The sequence below is a fragment of the Diadema antillarum genome, unplaced genomic scaffold, assembly GCF_040938485.1.
Source record: "Diadema antillarum isolate AM-2024a unplaced genomic scaffold, OU_Dant_1.0 seq00000723_RagTag, whole genome shotgun sequence".
In the NCBI taxonomy this organism is placed as follows: domain Eukaryota; kingdom Metazoa; phylum Echinodermata; class Echinoidea; order Diadematoida; family Diadematidae; genus Diadema; species Diadema antillarum.
The window spans coordinates 1-22,783 of record NW_027271626.1 but is presented as its reverse complement, the minus strand read 5'-3'; the positions used below and the strand labels follow the sequence as shown (position 1 = coordinate 22,783).

At 37.7% G+C, this 22,783-nt stretch overlaps 1 protein-coding gene across 1 annotated transcript in view; it reads right to left on the bottom strand.

Moving 5' to 3' along the window:
- The window catches only part of LOC139738127 (uncharacterized), a 41,268-nt gene extending 19,947 nt beyond the window's left edge, over positions 1–21,321 (bottom strand). Inside the window, exon 1 of the mRNA XM_071648788.1 lies at positions 21,206–21,321. Within this exon, the coding sequence (XP_071504889.1) occupies positions 21,206–21,256 (51 nt within the window). The 5' untranslated portion in view covers positions 21,257–21,321. The remainder of the gene's footprint in view (positions 1–21,205) is intronic.
- Positions 21,322–22,783: the final 1,462 nt, after the last annotated feature.

The window sequence follows — 22,783 nt, the reverse complement described above, 5'->3', positions numbered from 1 at the left end:
GAAGATTAAATGATTAAAATGTGCTCTACTGCAGGATGAATGAGGCAAAGTGAATGCTCTATCATAGGAAAGCACCAAAATTGTTTCGAGACAGCGCGAGCAATGTGAATGCATTTGTTACGGGACTGTTGCGGTGTTACACCTAGGCAATGTCTCAGTGCAACACCATCTGATCAAATGTTTTAGGCAATGTGAATGCGGTACAGGAGACAATCTTCTAGTAACAGACTAAAGTGCAGGGGAGCTGCCACATGCAGTGGATGAAAAATGTCAAATATTTGATGTCACACTATACACGTATCAGCTGACATGCTTCAACATACCAATGCCACACAATAATCTCAGCCAGGAATTTTCCACAGGGTGCTGAAGCAATTTAAACCACATTTAACCGCAACTTTTTCAAACTGCCCTGCAATTGATATGGCATATGACTTCTTTAGGTTTGCAACTGATTAAAGTTTAGTTACGTTACATTGTAGGTCACATTTTTATTTTTATTTCAGTAATTCAGTAAATTAATGAATAAAAAGCAGAATTTCACCATTAACTTGACCCATGAATTGTATAACATATATTTTCGTGCTAATCATGTACTGTCTGGTTTTGTCTCCTGGAATTTGTAAAATACCTCCTGAGTAATACGGCTGTCACAGTGAGATTTCAAACTGGAAACTTTTGCTTCATCTTCATCAGGCTTTGCCCCTAAATGTAATCACTTCATGACCCTTTGATACTTTGCTCTTGGTATGAAATGTGATGTACAGCTGTAACTCTAATAGACATAAATACCTCAGGAGTCTACACTGACATGAAAATTATTAGCAAAAGCTATATAAATTCAGTAAAAAAATCAGCTTTTTATGTAAATGGTAGCACAGCTACAAAGCTATGTGTATGATGTCTGGTATTTGATTCGCCACGCTGTACACCAGGGTACCGTTGTAACCCGGGGTATCGCATTGTATAGCGCCATCTCATGCCCATTATTGATAATGCGTATCCGAATTCAGATACGCCGATTCCGAATTCGGATACGGGCAAGTCCAAGATAAGGTCCCCTCAGAAGGCAAAATTTCATCTTTGCTCAATATTGACATATTTGGTATCATTTTGAAGCTTATGAGTTGAAGTTTTGATTTCCGTGAAGGAAAAAATGATATTATGTAAATTTATGCAAATTTCAAGGGCTTCATTTGCATAAATGTGAAACACAGCGTTACGTATGGGACATTTATAAAAATTCATATTAATTCAAAGGAAAGCAAATAATATTTGATTAATATGTGGACATAAGAAGTTCATCACATAGTTTAACATGGTATGAAAATTTAGGGATTATGCAAATGATTATGCAAATTAGCTCGTGTCCTATCATGAGATGTCCCATACGTAACAAAATGAGGTCATTTTTTTAGGTTTTTTCTGAAATTGCTAAAGTTGTTTAAATGCCCTTTTGGAAAGTTCTAATTTATTGTTTAGAGAAATTAAATACCAGAGAAAAAAGAAAAAAAAGTAAAAGAAATATTTTTTATTAGGCATTGAAATAATGTTACGTGTGGGACAAATGTGTTACGTATGGGACATCCTCATACATATTGCATGTGAATGCATACATGTACATTGTAGCTAGCTGGGAAGGTCTCTCAGTACACAAATGGTCAATCATCCTGAAGAAAGCATCCCAACATTGTAGCTACTTTTTGAGTTATAGACACTTGAAACAATACATGAACTTGACTGAACAATTTTCAGAAAGGGGGAGGGGAAAATGGCAAAATACACAATGAAAATCAGCATTAAAGGGATGGTATAGTTTTTTGTAGAAATGGGGATTCAGTTTTCAACATTTAAAGAGATGATTGGAAACCAATTATATGAATGACTTAAGAGCATAAAATCCTAACACTAGAGGAATTCAAAGTTTATGTGATGGAGATCCAATTTGAAATGGTTGTGATATATAGAAGAAAAAAAAAAGTAAAATGATTTTTTTTTTATTGCAAGTGATACACAAATTGTTCCTATTCAGTTTTCAGTAGTAGCCACAACAAAATTCATGGGTATACATACTGAGTTGTGACTCGAATCAATGACCTGACTGCTAGACAGACATCATATATCTACTCGATCACTGGGGTTCTACGCAGCAGGTATTGCTTATTTATTAAACTTGATATTCTTGTGTCAAGTTGTTTTTTATTGAAACTAAATGGCAAACTGCCCTTCATCAATGCAAGTAAACACTTGAAACTATTCAATTTTTCAGTAGTAACTATCTTGATAAAAATAGGGCATACTTGTACATACTCAGGTTGGTCATAAAAAATATAGAATATGATTGAATGTGATTATGATGGTAAATATCTGGGGAATATTGTTGCCCTTCATCAATGCAAGTAAACACTTGAAACTATTCAATTTTTCAGTAGTAACTATCTTGATAAAAATAGGGCATACTTGTACATACTCAGGTTGGTCATAAAAAATATAGAATATGATTGAATGTGATTATGATGGTAAATATCTGGGGAATATTGTTCCCTTGAAATTACTCAAATACTGATCCAGATTGACAACTTGTCAATCTGGATCAGTATTTGAGCAATTTCAACTGATTCCACCTCAATAATTATGCAAAAATTTGTTTAAATGGGTATTTTGCAAAATTATTTTGCAAAATACCCATAAACATGGTTCTCCACACACTAAACGAATGGGGGACAAAGGGCATGCATACCCAGGTTGGTCATAAAAATATAAGAATATGATTGAATATGATTATGATGGTGAATATTTGGGAAATATTGTTTCCTTGACAATCTGGATCAGTATTTGAGTAGTTTCAACTGATTTTACTTCAATAATTATGCAAAATACCCATAAACGTGGTTCTTCACACACTAAATGAATGGGGGACAATCTGTCCCATACGTAACTGTCCCATACGTAACACGTCATGTCTGTCTTCAATTAGAACCTGTAATTAGAGCTTTTTGCCTAATGACATGAAACTTACCTGTGATAATCTTGAGTGTTGTGACTTTCATCACAGTGAGTTACAAGTTGTAGAATGATATACTTTCAGAGAGTTTTGAGGTTGAAAAAAATGTTCAAAAAAACAAAATTTTTCTGGTCCCATACGTAACGGCACATATTTTCTCATCCAGAATATAATTGTCAAGGTCATTTTTCTCAATTTTTTACATGATTATACTTCTTCTAGATATCAATCACCATGATGAAGTTCAATATGATCAAAGGCCATTAACACTATTTTTCAGGTCATAAAAGTCTCTGAATGTCCCATACGTAACGTGCGCGTTATCTTGGACTTGCCCATACGGCAAAGTCGTCGCAATGAACTAGCACCATAGGTGTTTTTCGAAGTAATTTCTAGCATCACACCGTTTTGTAAACATCATCTACCGTAACTTTTATTTTCAGAAAAAAAAATAATCACCGAAAGCCCAGAAAATTCACCCCAAAATTAACTGTATTTCTTCAAAATTTGATCATGGGGGCTGCCATCTTTATAATCTTCTACGCGTGCGCGTATGGTCAATAATAAGAGATGAAATGCGAAAGAAAAAGGTTCAAATTAAATAATTGGAATTTATTTCTTAGATTAATAAAATGTTTACGTGGATTTCTAATGTAGATAACAAAATTTACTGTCCAATCTCATTCAAATTCAACATAATTTAAAATCAGTACTAACAATAATATGTACAATAATATCAAACAGTTAAGATTATAACAGAGCAGAAAATAATTATCAGTTGCATGCATTAATTGTTGCATAATCACAAATAAGAAAACATTTTTGTGCATAATAATACTAAAAAATATTTTGACACATTTTTTGGTAAGCCAGGGTACAGCGCTGAAAAAAAAAAATTAATTCAACAAAATGACGAATTTTCATTTGGTACCCCAGGGTACCAAATATTGCATCATTTCATGCCTGACTTGGTGTCTCAATGGTGCTTCAAATTGGCTGTCTTGGTATGAACATATCAACTTTCTTTTCATTTTCTCATGAACAGCCTATGTTCCTCCATACACACACACATACAAAATAGTAGATATTATTTCCAGATACACATTCATACATTTATATGGAAAATGTGCATACATTCATTAATAAAGACACACACACATTATACACTTTTCGCAAGGATGTACATGTTGTCATATCATGAACATCTCTTCATTCATATGCATGCAGTTATAGACGTAAAATAAGATAGACATAAATGAAGATTAATATTCTTATTTCATTTTGGGGTAAAGCAGAAATGATTGGAAGCTTGTGAACAAAAGTGAGTACTACACCATAGGCTCTAAGTATTGTTCTAAACATCCAGGGTTTATCTTTGAAGAAGTGTTAAAGGAGCATGCCACTTTAGATGACATACTGACCATTACACTGGTTTTAACTTTCTTTTATCCAACACTGCTCTAGAATACATACAGTAATACCATATGTTTTCATTTATGTCTTTGCTTTAATTCAGCTATTGCCTATTTTCCTGAAGGTACATTTCTTTCTTGATATCAAAAGACATTGCAGTATTGTACCTAGAGTTTAAGACTCACCTTTTCTACTACAATATTTCTTTACTTATAAAAAAAAAGACCTTTAATAAAAGATATAAGACTTCTTCTTGCTGATACTGTGTCTGAGGTCTCGACAAATCTTGGTGTCACCTGACTTACAAAGCTTGTTCCTTTCTGATTTTTGTCTCTTTCTGGTAGTGACAGATTTGTGGGAAATCCATCAATCACGATTTTCTGGAAGTCAAGAGTTGTTGGGACAGGCCCAGTCAATTTCCTCTGTCAGCCTGAAGGGTGGGATCAATTTGCAACAAAATACAAAACACGGTCGGGTCAGGGTTGTATTTGGTTCCATTCCATGGTTTAATTCCGCTGTGTCCAATTTGACTTCATCTGGTTCTTGCAGAATCTGCCCCCCCCCCCCCCAGTCTGAATGTTTCACCCATTGAGGATGAGTCCCCATGTAAAATCAGGCAGGGGTCTATGGGAAATGCGTGCTGAAGCAAAATCATCCCGTCGTCAACGGGTTAAAGGGGAAATCCAGTCCAAATATGATTTAGTCTGATAAGAAAGAGTCAAATATTACAAGTTCAACGGTATAAATTCAATCGAAATCTGATGAAAAATAAGGAAGTTATGACATTTTGAAGTTTCGCTATTTGGGGGGGAAACAGTTCTTGAACAGTCAATATGCAAACGGCAAAGTGAGCATGTTATACAGTACCCTCACAACTTACCATGTATAGTTTGTACACTAGATTGTGAAATTTCCAATTTTTCATTCAAACGCAATTACAGGTTGTAAGCCCGAGGCTCAAATCCTCGTACATTCAACTGATCACTACTCTGAGGTCATGCAACCAGGGATAACATCATGTTTCAGACTTCAATGACAGAAACATTGAATTTTTGTCATTTTTTGTACACAATCAATGGAAAATTGTGAGGGTATGACATGGTTAGCTCACTCATTTGCATATTCATATCCACTGTACAAGAACTGTTTTGCAGAAATCAGCAAAATTTCAAAATGTCATAACTTCTTTATTTTTCATCCGATTTCATTCAAATTTTTACCAGTGAACTCGTAAGATTTCACTCTTTTTGAACAGACTAATTTATATTTGGATTGGATTTCTTCTATATACAAAGGCCCATTCACAAAGAAAATTTATAACTTCTAAACAGATGTTCTGATTTTCCTCAAACCTTCACTGATGTGTTCTACTAAATGTTGATGCATTCACACAATCAGCTTGTATTTATCTTTAGGTTTCATGCCCCTTTCAGCCAAACTGAGATTTTGTCCTGTACAGACAATGGACAATCTCATAAAAATAGTTTCTCTTTGTAACAAAATGAATGCCTGCAAGTTTTCACGATGTAACATGCTGGTCAATATTTAAATGAAGTGACCATAATCACTGGACTGTGGGAATAACCCCTGAAAGGGGACAGACAGTGATGCATTACACAATCTTGTCATACATGCCACCGTTTCCTGATTAACCTTCCCCAAAGCAAACAGCAGGGCTTGGTGATCTGACTACATGGACTGTCCCACACCAAAGACATTCATGATTGCATTACTGTAAAAGTGGATATTTTCGCGTGATTTTAATTCCGCGGAATCAAGACATCGACTACTGAAACATATGGCAAGCAAAAATATTTGCATGCTTTTATTTTCACGCTAGTTTCGAATGTGCGAAAATTTCAACACCGCGAAAATTTCCACTTTTACAGTACCCTAAGTCCTATGATAATTTCATTTAATTTTAGTAATAGCAATTCTGTGTTATACGCTGGCACATTTTTGTTCTTACACTATATACCATGCAACCTAACACCCTGAATTCATGCATAAACTGTAATTTAAATTCAACTGACATTGACAAGCATTAAAGTATAAATATCATTCTCTCTTTTTTTTTCTTCTTCTTCTTCTTTTTTTTTTTTTTTTTTTTGGGGGGGGGGGGGGGGATAATTGTTACTCAAGCCTTATCAGTAGCTCTCAAATGGCCTTAGCCCATTGAGGACGGGCTGACTTTGCTATGACAACAGCACACATTTCCCATACACACTTACCCGAGTATACGCGGGGCTCGTCCTCAATGGGTAATGTAATCTCTAAAGCTGGCTGGTCAGACACAATGCCTGCGTGTCCTTCTAATCTCAGACAGATGGAACTTCATTAGATAGGAAATGCACAAAATCAGTGTATTATGTTTCCTTTTTATGCTCTTTTAAAGGTTCTGTTTACCTTTGGGAGCAGTGATTTTTAAAAAAATGTTCAAGATATCACATTTGATGCATGTGTATAGGTCTGTTGTATCACAAAACATAAAACATTTCTGCAATAAAGCCTAAAATATATGGACATATCAGTATTTTTCTCATTAAACCGTAACTGTAGACAGTTTAGTCTGGAAACATTTTTATTTTAACTATTGTTCACATTTTGTGTATTTAACAATACTAAAACACCAATAATACTACAGATTCAACTTTTTACAATGGTTGTTTCTATCCCTAACTCACCTGTATTAGAACTTGTATTTTAAAGCACTTTTAATGCTGGATTTTTGCTTCTTCTGCAAATGGTAAATCAATCATGCCTTTAACCTGTTGAGGACGAGTCCCGAGTATACTCGGGCAGGTGTCTATGGGAAATGCGTGTTGTAGCAAAATCAGCCCGTCCTAAACGGGTTAAAACATTCAGTATGCTAACCTTACATTGTACGTTTCTTTTGGTTCTTGATGAGTAAGGATGGATTCTGAAGACTACAAAGCAAAATAACAGTGACCTCAGTGACTTACCGGCCTTTTTTTTTTTTTTTTTGATTAACTTGGGATTTTTACTGTATAATTACACAATGATACACATAGGAAACCTCAAAAGAGCATCCCAATCTCAGTACTGAATCCCTATGATGAAGTTTGCTCCAAGGATAGCTCCTGTATACATCCCACTATTAAAGTTAAAGGGGATGGCTAGTAACCGATTAGTGGGAATCAGTGGGAATGCTGGGGGATGATTGTTCCAATCATTATGGGATTCATTTAAGAGTACATTTTATATTTATTGTTGTGTGAAAATAGTTTGCTTCAGAATGGTCTCATATTCAAGTAATGTGCAGTTTAATGTTTCCAGGTTAGCGTGCCTGGTCAGTGACGGGGCATTAATCTGCACATTACTTGAATATGAGACCGTTCTGAAGCAAATAATTTTCACACAACAATAGATGTACTCTTATAAATGAATCCCACAAGAATTGGAACAATCATCCCCCAGCATTCCCACTGATTTCTACTGATCAGTTACTAGCCATCCCCTTTAAATCCATGATTTTCTCTCTTCCCCTCCCTCTCTTTCTCTGCTACAATTATGTAAGTCTCTTTTTCTCTTGTCTTCGATTTTCACCAAGCCACTTTTCAGCAAAGTATCTAAGCCCTACATCCTGATCGCTCTTGAAATCACAATAACCTTCTTGGGATTCAACCTTTTCAGTGGAGGTACATGAGCTTAATTTGCAACTACATGTGAAGCAGAGAAATGTTTACGTAATGAAGAGGGAAATTTTCCAAATGAACAAATATCCAAAATTGCTTTCAGCAGATGACACTCTAGTCTGCCCCTTTAAAAGTATTATTCATCATTTGTAGATGAAACAGAAACTCCGCTTTAGTGCTTCAAAATACAAGTGTATTTCTAAAACCTGGGTTAGGGGTAGAAACCAGTGTAAAAATGGTAACCATTAATCAATGTTAAATATTGCTAAATATACAAATTGCGATCAAAAGTAATCAAAAAATATTTCTATAACCATCAACAGTTATGGTTTATTGAAAAAAACAGTGATATTTCCCTATATGTTATGCTTCATTGCAAAATTATCATACGGTAGGATGTCTTGTGATACACCTGTACAGCTGACCTACACATATGCGTCTAATATGATCACTTGAACGTTTTTAAATCACTGCTGCCAATGGTAGGTAAACACCTATGGCAGACAAACCTGGGTAAAATACACAGGTCTATAAAGAAGAATTCCTCTGTATGCCAGATGACCACTCATGGAAAGGGTTATCTATACTCTATATCACATGCATGGTGCTGCTTAAAAGGGAAATCCAGTCCAAATATATGATAGTCTGATTAGAAAGAGTAAAATATTACAAGTTCAAAGGGTAAAAACTTTGATCGAAATCGGATGAAAAATAAGGAAGTTATGACATTTTGAATTTTCACTATTGAGGAAACAGTTCTTGAACGGTCAATATGATTAAATTGCAAAGTGAGCATGTCATCGCCTCCCAACTTGCCATATAGTTTGTACATCTTCCAGGGGCAACACAGTGACGATAGCTACAGAAGAACCATTTGTTTCGGACATACAGGAAAACCTGACAATATATTGTTTTGGGATATGGTTTCATTTTTTTTTTGTTCTAACTTTAAAATGTTTCAGCTGTAGACAAAGCCTGATTTTTTAAAAGAAAAAGTGCCAGGTGTCATGGTAGTTTGACCCCCCCCCCCAAAAAAAAAAATGAATTGCTTTTAAATCGACTTCTGAATCCATTATACAAGTAGCAGAGTAATTGTTCCTTTTTACTCATCATGCTCTTGCTCCACAGATCAGCTCCGTACATATCAAACAGAAATAACAGAATTACCTGAATAAAAATATCTGCTGAAAATATTTCCCGTTCCAGACGTCTGCAGCTCTATCAACAGTACGGCATTGTTCCTTAGAGACAGAAAGTTGAAGGAACTATCACCATTATATTTACAGAAGCACACCTTCAACAAGCAGGTTTCAGATGACTCACAGAAGGGCTTTTTACACTTGTGTTTCTTAACCCAGACATTCTCTGACCCAGGACTATCGTTAGTCCCGTACCAATTTTTTCAGCTTTTTACACTCGCCAATTAGTCCCGTACTAAGCTCTTGTCCGGGGCTAAGGAGAAAATTGACCTTTTTACACTCATATTTCTTAGTCCGGTACTTTCCAAACCATATGAATATTCATGATTACGCTGTGCACTGTACACGTACACGCATGCACCAGCAGCACTTGATTACCTCGTTTCTGATTGGTCAGTGGGGGTCGGACTTCGTCTCCGTTGCTTAGCCCCGGATTATTTTTTCGTTCTGTTTACACTCACTTGCTTGGCACCGCAATTGCGGTGCTAACCCTGCTATTTTGCAGGGCCAGATAGTACGGGATTATCGGTGGGGCTAGCCCACTTCGGCAAAAACGAGTGTAAACAGAAAGTGGGCTAAGGATAGTCCCGTACCAATGGTGGGGCTAAGGCCCCCCTTAGCCCCACCGTTGGTATGGGACTAAGCGAAAATTTACAAGTGTAAAAAGCCCTTTGGACAAAGGTACATCAACACCCTTGCCAGCTTCCTTGTTGGTAGTAATCCTTCTCAGAGAAATTCTTGTATTTTGAGAAGGAGTGGCTCACACTGAGGAGGTGGAACGAAGTGAATGTTTGGGACAAGCACACCATGGGTAACCACAGGAGTCTTTTTAAGATCATTATTGACGCTGAGAAGAGAGAAGAGTACAGGGGTGGGAAGAACTTTTCAAAAATTGAGATCACTCTATCAATGGTAGAAATATAATGCTTTTGTGATAGGCGTGCTAATGGACTTTCAATACTAACGAAAGAAAAGAATATGATATGCATACACAGTGCATTCCAAATTTAACCTTTTCATAGCCATGGGCAAGGCCTGTGAAAAAAAAAATGAAGAAGAACAAGCCATTCTACGCCAGTTCCTGCAATTGGTAGATTGACACCAAGGACCTACACACGTTGTAGGTCCATGGGGTTACACAAAAACAGGAGCTGACAAAGCTGGGCCCAACTTGTGGTTTTTATGATTCAGTAATTTACTCCTGAGTTTTAGAATACCTTTTTACAGTGAACGCTGCAGATCTCACTTTCATCAAATGATGCAATATTTGGTACCCTGGGGTATCAAATGAAAATTCGCCATTTTGTTGAATTGAATTAATTTTTTTTTTTTCAGCGCTGTACCCTGGCTTACCAAAAAATGTGTCAAAATATTTTTTAGTATTATTATGCACAAAAATGTTTTCTTATTTGTGATTATGCAACAATTAATGCATGCAACTGATAATCATTTTCTGCTCTGTTATAATCTTAACTGTTTGATATTATTGTACATATTATTGTTAGTACTGAGTTTCTTGTGTTTTTTGCGAGATTTGAGTAGGTCCTTGTATCCGCTGCTAGCACGGCCATCACTGCACGCAGACGCCATGACTATGGCCGTTGCGCTGGCGTAATGCTAGCATTCGTGCTTATAATTACGTAGCGCAGTGTACATGTAATAATCAATTGCAGACGAAGTTGCCAGTCTACTACCCCGTCGGTAAATTAAAGGACAAGTTCACCTTCATAAACATAAGGATTAAGACAATGTAGCAATATTAGTAGAACACATCATTGAAAGTTTGAGGAAAATCAGACAATCCGTTCAAAAGTTATGAATTTTTGAAGTTTTTGTGCAGTACCCGCTGGATGATAAGACTACTGCAGTGTATGAATAACTTAGATGTCACATGCGTACAACAATATAAGGAAAATATAAAGAGAATTTCACAAAATTCCATCTGTTGAAAAAAGTATACATTCCCCTGACTCGTTACCGACAAATGTTATGGGTAATATTATTCCTCCTGCCTTTAGAAAGAGGCAAGTCAAGTGCTCTTTTATTATGCGAAAAAAGTGAAAATATGTTGAATTTTCTTTTACATTTTCTTTATACTGTTGTACGCATATGACTCACAAGCTGTAGTAGTCTCCTCATCCAGCGGTTCCAAGACAAAAATTTAAAAAATTCATAACTTTTGCATCGATTGTCCAATTTTCCTCAAACTTTCACTGATGTGTTCTACTAACATTGTTGCATTTTCTCAATCCTTATGTTTATGAAGGTGAACTTGTCCTTTAATGAATACAAAATGGAATGAGAAAATCATTTAAATGAAATATTTTTAATGATAACATTAGAAATCCACGTAAATATTTTATTAATCTAAGAAATAATTTCCAATTATTTAATTTGAACGTTTTTCTTTCGCATTTCATCTCTTATTATCGACCATTCGCGCACGCGTAGAAGATTATAAAGATGGCAGCCCCCATGATCAAATTTTGAAGAAATACAGTTGATTTTGGGGTGAATTTTCTGGGCTTTCAGTGATTTTTTTTTTCCTGAAAATAAAAGTTACGGTAGATGATGTTTACAAAACGGTGTGGTGCTAGAAATTACTTCGAAAAACACCTATGGTGCTAGTTCATTGCGACGACTTTGCCGTATCCGAATTAGGAATCGGCGTATCTGAATTCGGATAGGCATTATAAATTATAAATTATAATGGGCATGAGATGCCGCTATACAACGCGGTACCCCGGGTTACACCGGTACCCCGGTGTACGGGTACCGGTGTAAGGCGTGCCGAATCAAATATGTCTTGTTTGCCTTGGACTACATAACATACTGTATACGCTGTTATTTTCAAGTACAGAAATTTTCGCATATGAGGTCATGAGACATTTTCACGAGATGTTACGCATTTCCAATAGACACCTGCCTGAGTACACTCGGCGCTCGTCCTCAACGTGTTTAATAATATGATCATGAGTTTCAAGCAAAATTTAGCAAGATCACTTTTCTTCAATATCCCTAGATAGTCTCATTGAGCCAGCTTTGAATGATAATATGATAATCAACTGGGTTGTTTTGTAACCACCTCTCCCTACATACATAAAAATGAACTACATGTATTTCTCAATCTACTGAAGATATTTCAGTCACCAGAGCCTTGGACCTGCAGGGTCCAGGTTTAGGACCTGAAGGATTCATACTGGGCTACTGCTGCTACTGTACACTGCTGCAAGCAACTCTTATCACTCACTGCGAATTGCACGAAAGGCACATCCTTAAGATCAAAAAAGTTTATCATTATTATCATTATCATTATCATTATCATTATCATTATCATTATCATTATCATCATCATCATCATCATCATCATTATCATTATTACTATTATCATTTTAGTGTCCACCACATGGCCTTGTCTAAAGGACCAAATGTGATCATCCTGAAACTTTAACCCATTGAGGACAAGTCCTGAGTATACTCAGGCAGGGATCCACGGGAAATTTGTGTTGTAGCAAAGTCAGTCCGTCGTAATGCCCCAGTCAGATAAACATGGCTCCTCAAGGATCTACACGGTGATCCGGGGTGATCCGCGGAGATCCGGGATAGCTTAGACCTTGATGGGAGTGTCGACAAGCGTTGATATGACTGTACACACGATATCAACACAGCAGCTACAGGGATAAGGCCGGAAGCGTGTGGCATCTACACGGACAAACATGGCATCTACACGGATCAACACAGCAACTACACGGACAAAACACGGCATCTACACGGATCAACACAGCAGCTACACGGCAGCCACACAGACCATATCGGATTGCTGTGAAGCCAACATGGCAATCCCTGGATGACGGCGGATATTTTTGACCTTCAAAAGTTGCCGTGTTGGGCTTCCAGATGTCCCTTGATCTACACTGACATACACTTTGTACACGGATGTCCAAGGCATCAACAAGGATCTCTCCCCGGATCACTGGATCCGGGGTGATCCCGGATGTCTATGTGACTGGGGTTTAAATGGGTTAAAGATCAATTCTCCTCTACCCATGTGACAGCATACATGTACATGCAATGAACCTTTTGTTGTAAAAAACTAGCCCACAGTCCATCAAGATCTTCAGACATGCAAGAATGCAATATATGACATATGATTCTTGGGAAAATTTGCTGACAGTCTGACAAGGCATTTAAATCTACGTTTGTACACATTCTAGTTTTCACTGACTGTGCTTATCCCCCAAACTTATGACCCTCTTCAGAACCAAATGGGCCCACCCCTGTCACCATCAATAAGCAACTTCCAGTCTTCACCAACTGGGACACACACGCAAGTCAATAGGCTATACAATAAATTTTGCAAGATCAGTCATGAAATTTGGAGAAGATCCTGGAACATCATGACCAAAGCCATGTTTACATTTTTGTTTTACATGAAATCCAGACAACTCTCCATGAAAAGCTAGGAACTATAAATGAACAGCTTAATACACTAATATGCTTCACATTGGATCTGATTCAAGAGTAGAAGAAAACATTTCTATTTCTACTCCTATCTCTTGCTACCAAATGGAGATTCAACCCCCATTTCTCCCATTCTCAAACAACCAATAGGGGGTACCTACCACTTCCACCACAACTTTTAGAATGCCTCCACCACCACCACTATACCATTGCTATGGTCTGTGTTTGGAAAGCTCTAAATCCCTTTTCTTTCGGGTAAATTCTTACCAAGTCCGGGTGAAATCTACCATGTGTGCTTTCAAATATGAGACTAAAGCTTGCCTTTTTGTCTGCCCCATTCAAAGTGTACACTACAGATCAGAGTGCGACACCTCACTTGTCTAAAACCTTGGCTCTGGTAAACCAAAAGTGCACTGCTACAATGTATCTTGGTAAGCAACGAACATCATACCAGTAATGAAAAAAAAAAATCATCTTGATAAAAAGTGTTTGGATATCATCTTCATATCATGAATGGCTACTTTACTCATCAAATTCCATTTGGTCGAACTCTAATGCACAAAGGACAAAGCATCACAGCTACTTGCTATCTTGACCTCACTCCAATGTACAGTGTATGATGGGGTCATGCTCCTTTGACAAACGATTAGCGATGCAGGAATTAGCTTTGTACTGCCGACAACCTTTGTACTATTGCTCCAGGAGCATACATGATTAGATCATGAATGATACTTGTACCTATAAATATCAAGTCCTGGCAAGGTCACTGTGTAAAGCATCTATATATTTGATGATTGAATGACAAAATAAATATACATTAGCACAGACACAACAAAGTCACTCAATTTTATGGAAGGCTCATTAACCTTGTTTGAAAAAAAAAAATGTTTCTTCTCACCATAATGCACTCTTTGTACCTCAGTTGTTGGAAAGGCAATACATCCTATTTCAGAGAATATATGAATGAAATGAAAATAAAAAAAGTTAAGAAAGAAGAGATGTTCTTAACACTTCAAAAGGGCTGGAGAGTAGGCAAAGTTCTAGAGTGTATTATCCTGGTTTTTCTATCTTTGCGAGTTTATTTTTAGCTTTCAATGGTACATGAAATGTAGATGATTTCAAATATTTTACAGAACCTGCCTTACACAGAATTTGCAAACACCCTAGATGCTGCTATGTACACAATACAACTATTGTTCTCTGTGTTCCACTAAAATATAATTACCAGAATCTTTCCCTCTACAAATGTTTTTGTTTAGAGCTTGGAAGATCATCCTGTTATTTTCCAAATCCTCATCTCAGACACAGAAGCCAGTAGCAAAAGTGCATTCTATAGGATACCAAATCATTCATACATGCACCCACGTAACAGCACCAGAAGTATCCACATTCTCCTCATCTATACAGTTCAAATATAGCTGTTCTCTCGGTCAATTAAATTTGCCCAAATTAGCGAGTATTCCTTGGGGAAGATTGCCACGGCGACGCACCATTGTTTCACGAAAATTTGAAGTGCATTACTGGAGGCGGTCCTGATGAAGGAAATCAATAGGAGTCAGCATCTGGCCGACTCTTCTTCAGCGAGAAATTATTGAGGCAAAGCAGAAGGCCACGGCCAACTTCTAAATCTAATAAGGCAACGACAGCATGAAATGTAGAGTCATCCCTACAGGCAATCCAAATCAATATGGTACGTCGTTCTGTCTTCAACAGCCATTCTGTTTGAATCATTTGACTACCAGTGCCGCCCAAGTCCTTTCTTTTTTCCCTCTCTACACTGTATTTATCTCTTTCCCTTTCTTCATATATCATATTTTTACATACTCAACATACTCTTTTTCGTTCTTTCATACACTGGCACTTCACTAAAATATTTTTTCATATGATTATATCCATACAAGCATATAGAAAACAGCTATACAAGAAGTCTATGGTCATCAAAAGCAGCTTACGTGCTTCCCCCTTTCTCTTTCCCTAACTCTCATTTTTCGGACATCCTCTTTATTTACCTGTTAATTCTTATTTCAGATGTTATGGATATTTTGGGTAATATACATTCTAACAAATGTTACACAAAAAAGATTACTGAATGGAAAAATTTATAGCACATTTCAAACATCACAAAGGCTTACACTTCTGGTACACGTGTACATGTCCAGAGATGCAACAGGCATAATAAAGGGACAGTGTAGGCCTATTTACATTATGTAGGGTTCCCTTTAAAATTGTTCTTTGGTTGTGTGTTTTAATTTCCATGGCATGAAATGCATCATCACTTTACCTATCAGTTAATTCTGCACTGAGAAAATAAACTCTCTGTTATGATTGCTTATAGTAGTCCAGTGTAAATATCTACAATTGGTAGAACAAATCAGCTCCATGGTAAACTACATGTACAAATGTATGCATACACACTGCAAAGGTAAGTGTACTTTTATGCTTTCTCACAAGAATCCATGCTAATTACAGTGTGAAGACTTAAATGTGAAAGAACCACATGCACCAACACTCCAATCTGGGGTTCACCTAAAAAGAAAAGGGAGCAAAGTGTATCCCTTATATGGTGCTACTGTAGGTTGTATTTTGCCATGAGAAGAGACAATAAATTTGAACATACATGTACCAGGGTATGTGGACAAATTAAAAACCATCCATCAGTGCCAGTTTAAACAAAGCAAGACAGGCATCTACACAGTTGTGGATCATTCCATGTAAACATAACAAAATTGAACTTCAGTAATACCCATTTAATTACAACATGATGGCCACCAGGATTCTCTGAACATACATTTTCACAGAATTTTAAGACAATTAGCGATAACACATCCATACGTACTGTACACACACATCTAGATGCACAAATATGCACATACAGTGTACAATGTGCAAACTGTACATACAGTAAGAGCACCTCTGCCTTTTTATTACTCTTTTCTACTGAAAGAATGACTAATTCATTCGTCAACACATTGCTGAATTGTGACGCAAACTGAACAAGTACCGTACATCTCATGTGAACGTCAAACCCCTAAGCCATATCCACGTCATCCATCATGCAGCATGAACATCTTAATTGCTGCATAGTACACCCACACAGAGTAGAGTGCTTGCTTTCAGAAAATAAAAAAACAGCAGAAAACCAGCTCTGCTGTAACTACTGCAAATTATACAATTTCTCCATACCCGTGTAAAATGGTACTAAGACGGAGAGCCAACAACATTTCACATGGAAGTATGCAGACACATGATTCTTCTCAACCACATTAAAGGGGATGGCTAGTAACCGATCAGTGGGAATCAGTGGGAATGCTGAGGGATGATTGTTTCAATCCTTGTGGGATTCATTTAAGAGTACATTATATATCTATTCTTGAGTGAAAATTATTTGCTTCAGAATGGTCTCATATTCAAGTAATGTGCAGTTTAATGTTTCCAGGTAAGCGTCCCTGGTCAGTGACGGGGCATTAATTTGCACATTACTTGAATATGAGACCGTTCTGAAGCAAATAATTTTCACACAACAGTAGATATATAATGTACTCTTAAATGAATCCCACAAGGATTGGAACAATCATCCCTCAGCATTCCCACTGATTCCCACTGATCGGTTACTAGCCATCCCCTTTAAATAACTGGTATTTCAATAACAAGTACATGTACATGAATATCTGATGAGTCTGTAAGCAGAAAATAAACACATTTTGTTATCACCATCATCATTAATAGTTCATTATCATAACAATTATGATGATAATACTGATAAATTATGAGTATTGCTCTATGTCTATGTCTATTTAGTATTACGATCACTATGATCATCAGTATAATTACAATCACACTTTATTATTGAAATACAGCACTAAAATCGTAAAATCAGCAAAGAAATCAGCTCTCATAAAGAGCCATTCTAGAATAGATTCAAGAGGTTCAAAACATTTCCTGGGTGTAAATTTCCATGCCCCATATTTTACAGAACAAATTTGGTGAAATATATAAATTGCACAAGAGTACATAATAAAATTTCTCACTGAAAACAAAAGAGTGTAGTTCTAAATTTATCTCCACAATGCTGGTTTGTGATTGGTTGATTGAAGAGGCAGCTGATCAGTTCCACCTTCTAAGTTCCACCCATGACATCACACGCATGAAATCACTGTCTTTGGATACATTTGGATTTCAATTGCATGGACTGTTTCATGTTGTCATGGCTACAGAAGGATATGCTGTAAGGAACAGCTCTCTAGCATGTCGGCAGTCTCTTTGTTCATGCACAGTCCATGTGTCAAGCAAAGTCAAATACCTACTGCATGTCAAAGTTACGTGTAGGCCTATAGTATTAGTAAGGTGTACTGTGAAGCTTGTGTAGTATCAACAAAATGTACATTAGCAGTGCAGTTTAAATCCAATAACTCTCTTATTTTAATCTATCTAATTATGATGCAACCTATACCCTTTTTATTCTATCTTGGTGTGTAAACTGTCACAACATAAGCAAGGTTAGGATTTGCACAGTGAGTGACTGTACACTTGACAGAAGGTCACTTTCAGATGCATTCTAAAACCGTACCAGCACTCATAGTGTAAGCCTGTTTGTGAATCTTTTCTTTTTAAGAGTCACTATTTCGCTAGTGTCATACACTTTTATCAGTCCAGCCTAGTGCCCCATGCACATTCTTACACAGGAGGTCAGGGCAACAACATCCTACAGTGAGTGGAAAGGGGTTGGTACAGGAGAGGGAAGACTACTGGCCTGAGCCTTTAATGTGCTTCTCAACCGCTGAGTATGTTTCCTCCTGTCTGGTGCAGATCGCCTCATATCTCAGAAGCCATGAAGGTACAAAGAAAGGTCTCTTTGCAGGGGCGGATCCAGGAACTATAGAGGGGGGTGCCTATACAAAATTAAAGGGGGTGCATGCTCCCCTCCATTTTTTTCTTTTTATTTCTTTTGTTTTGGCAAAAGATAAAGGGGGGAGGGCAGCGCCCGATGCGCTCCCCCTGGATCCGCCACTGCTTTGTGCCTCCATGCCGAAACTGACCCAGCCTTTAGCCATCACAATTGGTGCCCTACACCCACCCACCCACCAGTGTGAAAGGCAGGTTCCTGTTGTGTGGCATCATACCCCATAAACATCACAAGAAAGGTGGCATCCTAAAAGAAGATAAACTAAAACAGGAAACCAACCCTAACATCCAGTTCGACTACATTGTGTGTGCCATCAAGGAAAAGATTGAATTTCTGACACAGCTTCATCCACCAGACCAGTACTAAAGACAGCCCCCTTCCTATAATAAGCCAGATACCCATCACGCTTGACCATCTCACCCAGACCTTGTAAGGTGGCCATTACCTCAAAGAAAACTCTCCCTAAAGGCTCCAGCAATGCATGGCCATATTGGTCCTGCCTGAGTTATTTGTTTGGAAATAGCACTTTGATGTCCATGGTTAGTCATAATGCTGTCAAAATTTTTCCTTGGTCACATTTTAAAGGTAACTCGAGAGCTAACAAGAAGTGCTAATCAATTGAACATTTTCAGAGAAAAGGTTTGTTCTGTTTTACATTGATTCACTTTGATATCTTTTCTACCAATATATTCTAATACAATTAATATACTTTTTCAGCAGAATCACATTGATTACATTTGAAATTGATTAATACTCTACACTGCTAGAAACTAGAGGAAGACCTGCAACCATGTACTGGCAAGTCAAAATGTTACAGTCATTAGAGAAAGAGGAAGAGGAAGAGGAAGGTGACTACCATGATGCTGAAATCTGGTGACCAATCATCTGGACAACGGAGACTAGGGCCTCTCATACTGTACATTACAACCAGACATTTGACAGGGTAAACAGACTGATAAGCAGCCACTAAAAGGCTCCTACATGTACATCAATCACAACAGCTTTGGGGTACACACATAGCTTTTCAATTTAAATAATGCTAACTGGAGGCTGGAGCACAAACCTACAAATGTACTTCCATCATCATTTAATACCAAGCTGTAAAGGATTACTAAGGCACTTTAACCCGTTGAGGACAGACTGATTTTGCTACAACACGCATTTTCCATAGACACCTGCCTGAGTACAATGTATATTCAGGACTCATCCTCAACGGGTTAACCCTTTAGCAACTGAAGATTTTGCACATAATGGCCTATATGGTTCCCTAGAGCCCAGACGGTGCCATACACTGTACATACAAATGCATTCGGATAGGGTGGCGATCACTATTTTGGGTCCCCATTTTTTTTTACCCCAGAAAAAAGGCAGAAGTGGCACTACCACTAGGGGAAAAAAAAATAGAATGTAACCTTTGAGCGAGGTAAGGCCTTTGTTTTTGCACTGAAGATTTGTTGTTGTTGTTGTTGTTGTTGCTTGTCAGCTGAAGGCCTTTTTGCTTGTTAGCTCATGAAACCCAGAAGTGCGCCCCCCCCCCCCCCCCCCCCACTTTTGAAAATGTGGTGCCGTCGATGTATATTCCACACTCACAGATCTACACTACTGTATTAAGGTAAGTGTAGGCCTACACACATTTAAACAGTTTTTGTGATTCCTTCCTGGCATATTCCTTTAAATATTTGAAAAAAGGTATGAAATTTCTACCATTCTGGCATAATTTGACAAGTCTTACCTGCTGAGCTGCAGAAGAACAAAAACTTACAGAAACTAGAAAAGCACTCAGAGAAAAGGAACTCTTGCCCTCAAATCAAAAACCTACTTTGGGCAGTTTGAGCTGTACTGGCAGTGGTACAATTTACAAAATGCTTTACTTTTAGTTTTCCCCACGTATGTTTGACTTTAAATTTCAGTTCATATTGTCATGCCTATAAATATCAAACAGGTCTTGATTCACTATTCATAATCTCAATCAACAAAGAATATAGATCTATAGAGTTCTAGCATAGATCTAATGTACTTTGCTGCGTCTTTGGACTGTTTTCATTCTTAGAAGAATTTTGATTTTTATGTCATTCAAATATTTTAAAATTTTGATCGACATGCATCATAAACTTCATCCACAGGTCAGTGGCTCACACACACGCAACTAGCCACTCGTAGGTGTTCAATGAATCTTCAAGATTGCAGGACGCATTTATGCACCAGAAGAAGAAGCAGAAGACAGATAGACCTAATAAATGCCCAATATATAGTGACGGTGTATTAGTATGTCCTTGGCTGGTAATCCTTACGCAATGCCCCGATAGTACGAGGACCCCAACCCAGGCCCAACCCAGTCGGCCAGTGCCAGCGGGTCGAGAGGCTAGCCACTTGCTCAGTCTGTGCACGCCAGAGTTTCGGCGGATACGGGTGTACACCGCGGTTTCGGGCAGGCACCCGTCACGGCTCTAGATTATACTGTGGAGAAAATGCCACGTTCATGCCTCATCAGTACGTGGCAATCCGTAATGATAGCTCTCCTGTAAAAGGATGAATACTGATGTGGTATGGGCTAAAAGATAATCCTTACCGTATGGTGATAAATTGTCTCAGCTCCTACAGTTCCGTGATGTGAAGACATGATGACATAATCTGCAAACACGTGTACGCGTACAATTCATTACTCCACATACAGATCCTAGGCTATATCGCATGCCTGCGCCCTGTCTTTACACGGAGTATGCATGCAACACAACACACTTTTGCAGTGGCGGATTCAAATTCATTCAACAAGTGCGTTTGAATGAATCGGGAAAAAACTTGCGTCACCGAACCGCGTACATTCCGTGTTTTGTATGCCGTGTATGTCTGTAAATTAGACCCAGATATGGCTATCATTCAATACACCACTTACTATTGACTACTACTAGTATGACTGACACGTATTGCAAATTAAAATCTTATGAATTAAAGCATATCAATCTTTCTAACTGAGGTTGGTCCTCACAATCACATAGGAGTTTGTCTGAAACTCGCCCGACACAGCAACATATTATACGCATAAATCCATAATTCGGAATGAATTATGCACCCATGGCTATAGGCCTACCTGTAGTCCTTTTCATATATTTGAGCACTTGCTACCAATCAAAGATCGTAATGTTTGCTTGTTTGTTTTGTTTTGTTTTTATTTTGTGTTTGTTAAAAATTATGCTTGTCGATCATTGCGCCCAGTAGACTTCAGCTCAGTTTGGCATAGTCTTTACATACCTGCTTAAATATTACGCACATAAAATTACTTATGCCCTTGTCACTTTAAAACATGGGGAGAAAGAACCTTCGCGCATAGGCCTACCTGAGGCGGTATCCGTCTGTTCTGTTTGAATGATATTTTTTATCATATGTAAAATGTCGATTTCTGCCATGAGGAAGTGAGGGGGGGGGGGGGGGGATGGGGTACACATGGGCTTCAGTATGCCGAAACATGATCTATATAATATGCATTGCATATAGTTAAATATGCACCTGACTTACTGCGTACACCTTAACCGCCCCCCCCCCCCCCCCCGCCCCCCCCCCCCCCCCCCCCCCGTCATGAACCGACATAAGTTGAGAATAATCATCTGGCCCTGCCTTTGTGAAAGCATGTAGAATAGGCCCTATATCATAAATAATTTGGTTCCTTTTAGAATATCTATACCAATACTTTGAAGACAGGTTTGTACACAGTAACTGTCTGTTTAAAGTTTCGTTTGCTTGAGTTCCTTTTATTTCGTAAAAAGCATTGTTGATCAACGAAAATAAAGAACAGAAAACCTAAAAATCTGTCAGATTCTATTCGGTCAGGGTCACTCAAGATCCTTGTCGTATATATCAGGCCTATTATAGGCCCTATTTTTTTTATTTTTTTTTACAATTGGTACCATGGTTGCGAAGAACTACGAAGTTTGATAAGTAACTGTTTAAATGATACCCATAATGTCACGTAGTTGGACAGATGTCACAATAGCTTTCTTGATAGTTTTTATTAAAAAAAGAGCCGTGTGAACACAGCAATCGTATAAAGTACAGTGAGATATAATCATGATCGATTTCTGTAAATCATTGATTACTATAGTACCAATATTACAATTCTGACAGATAGAATAGAATTATTGAATGAAGGAGT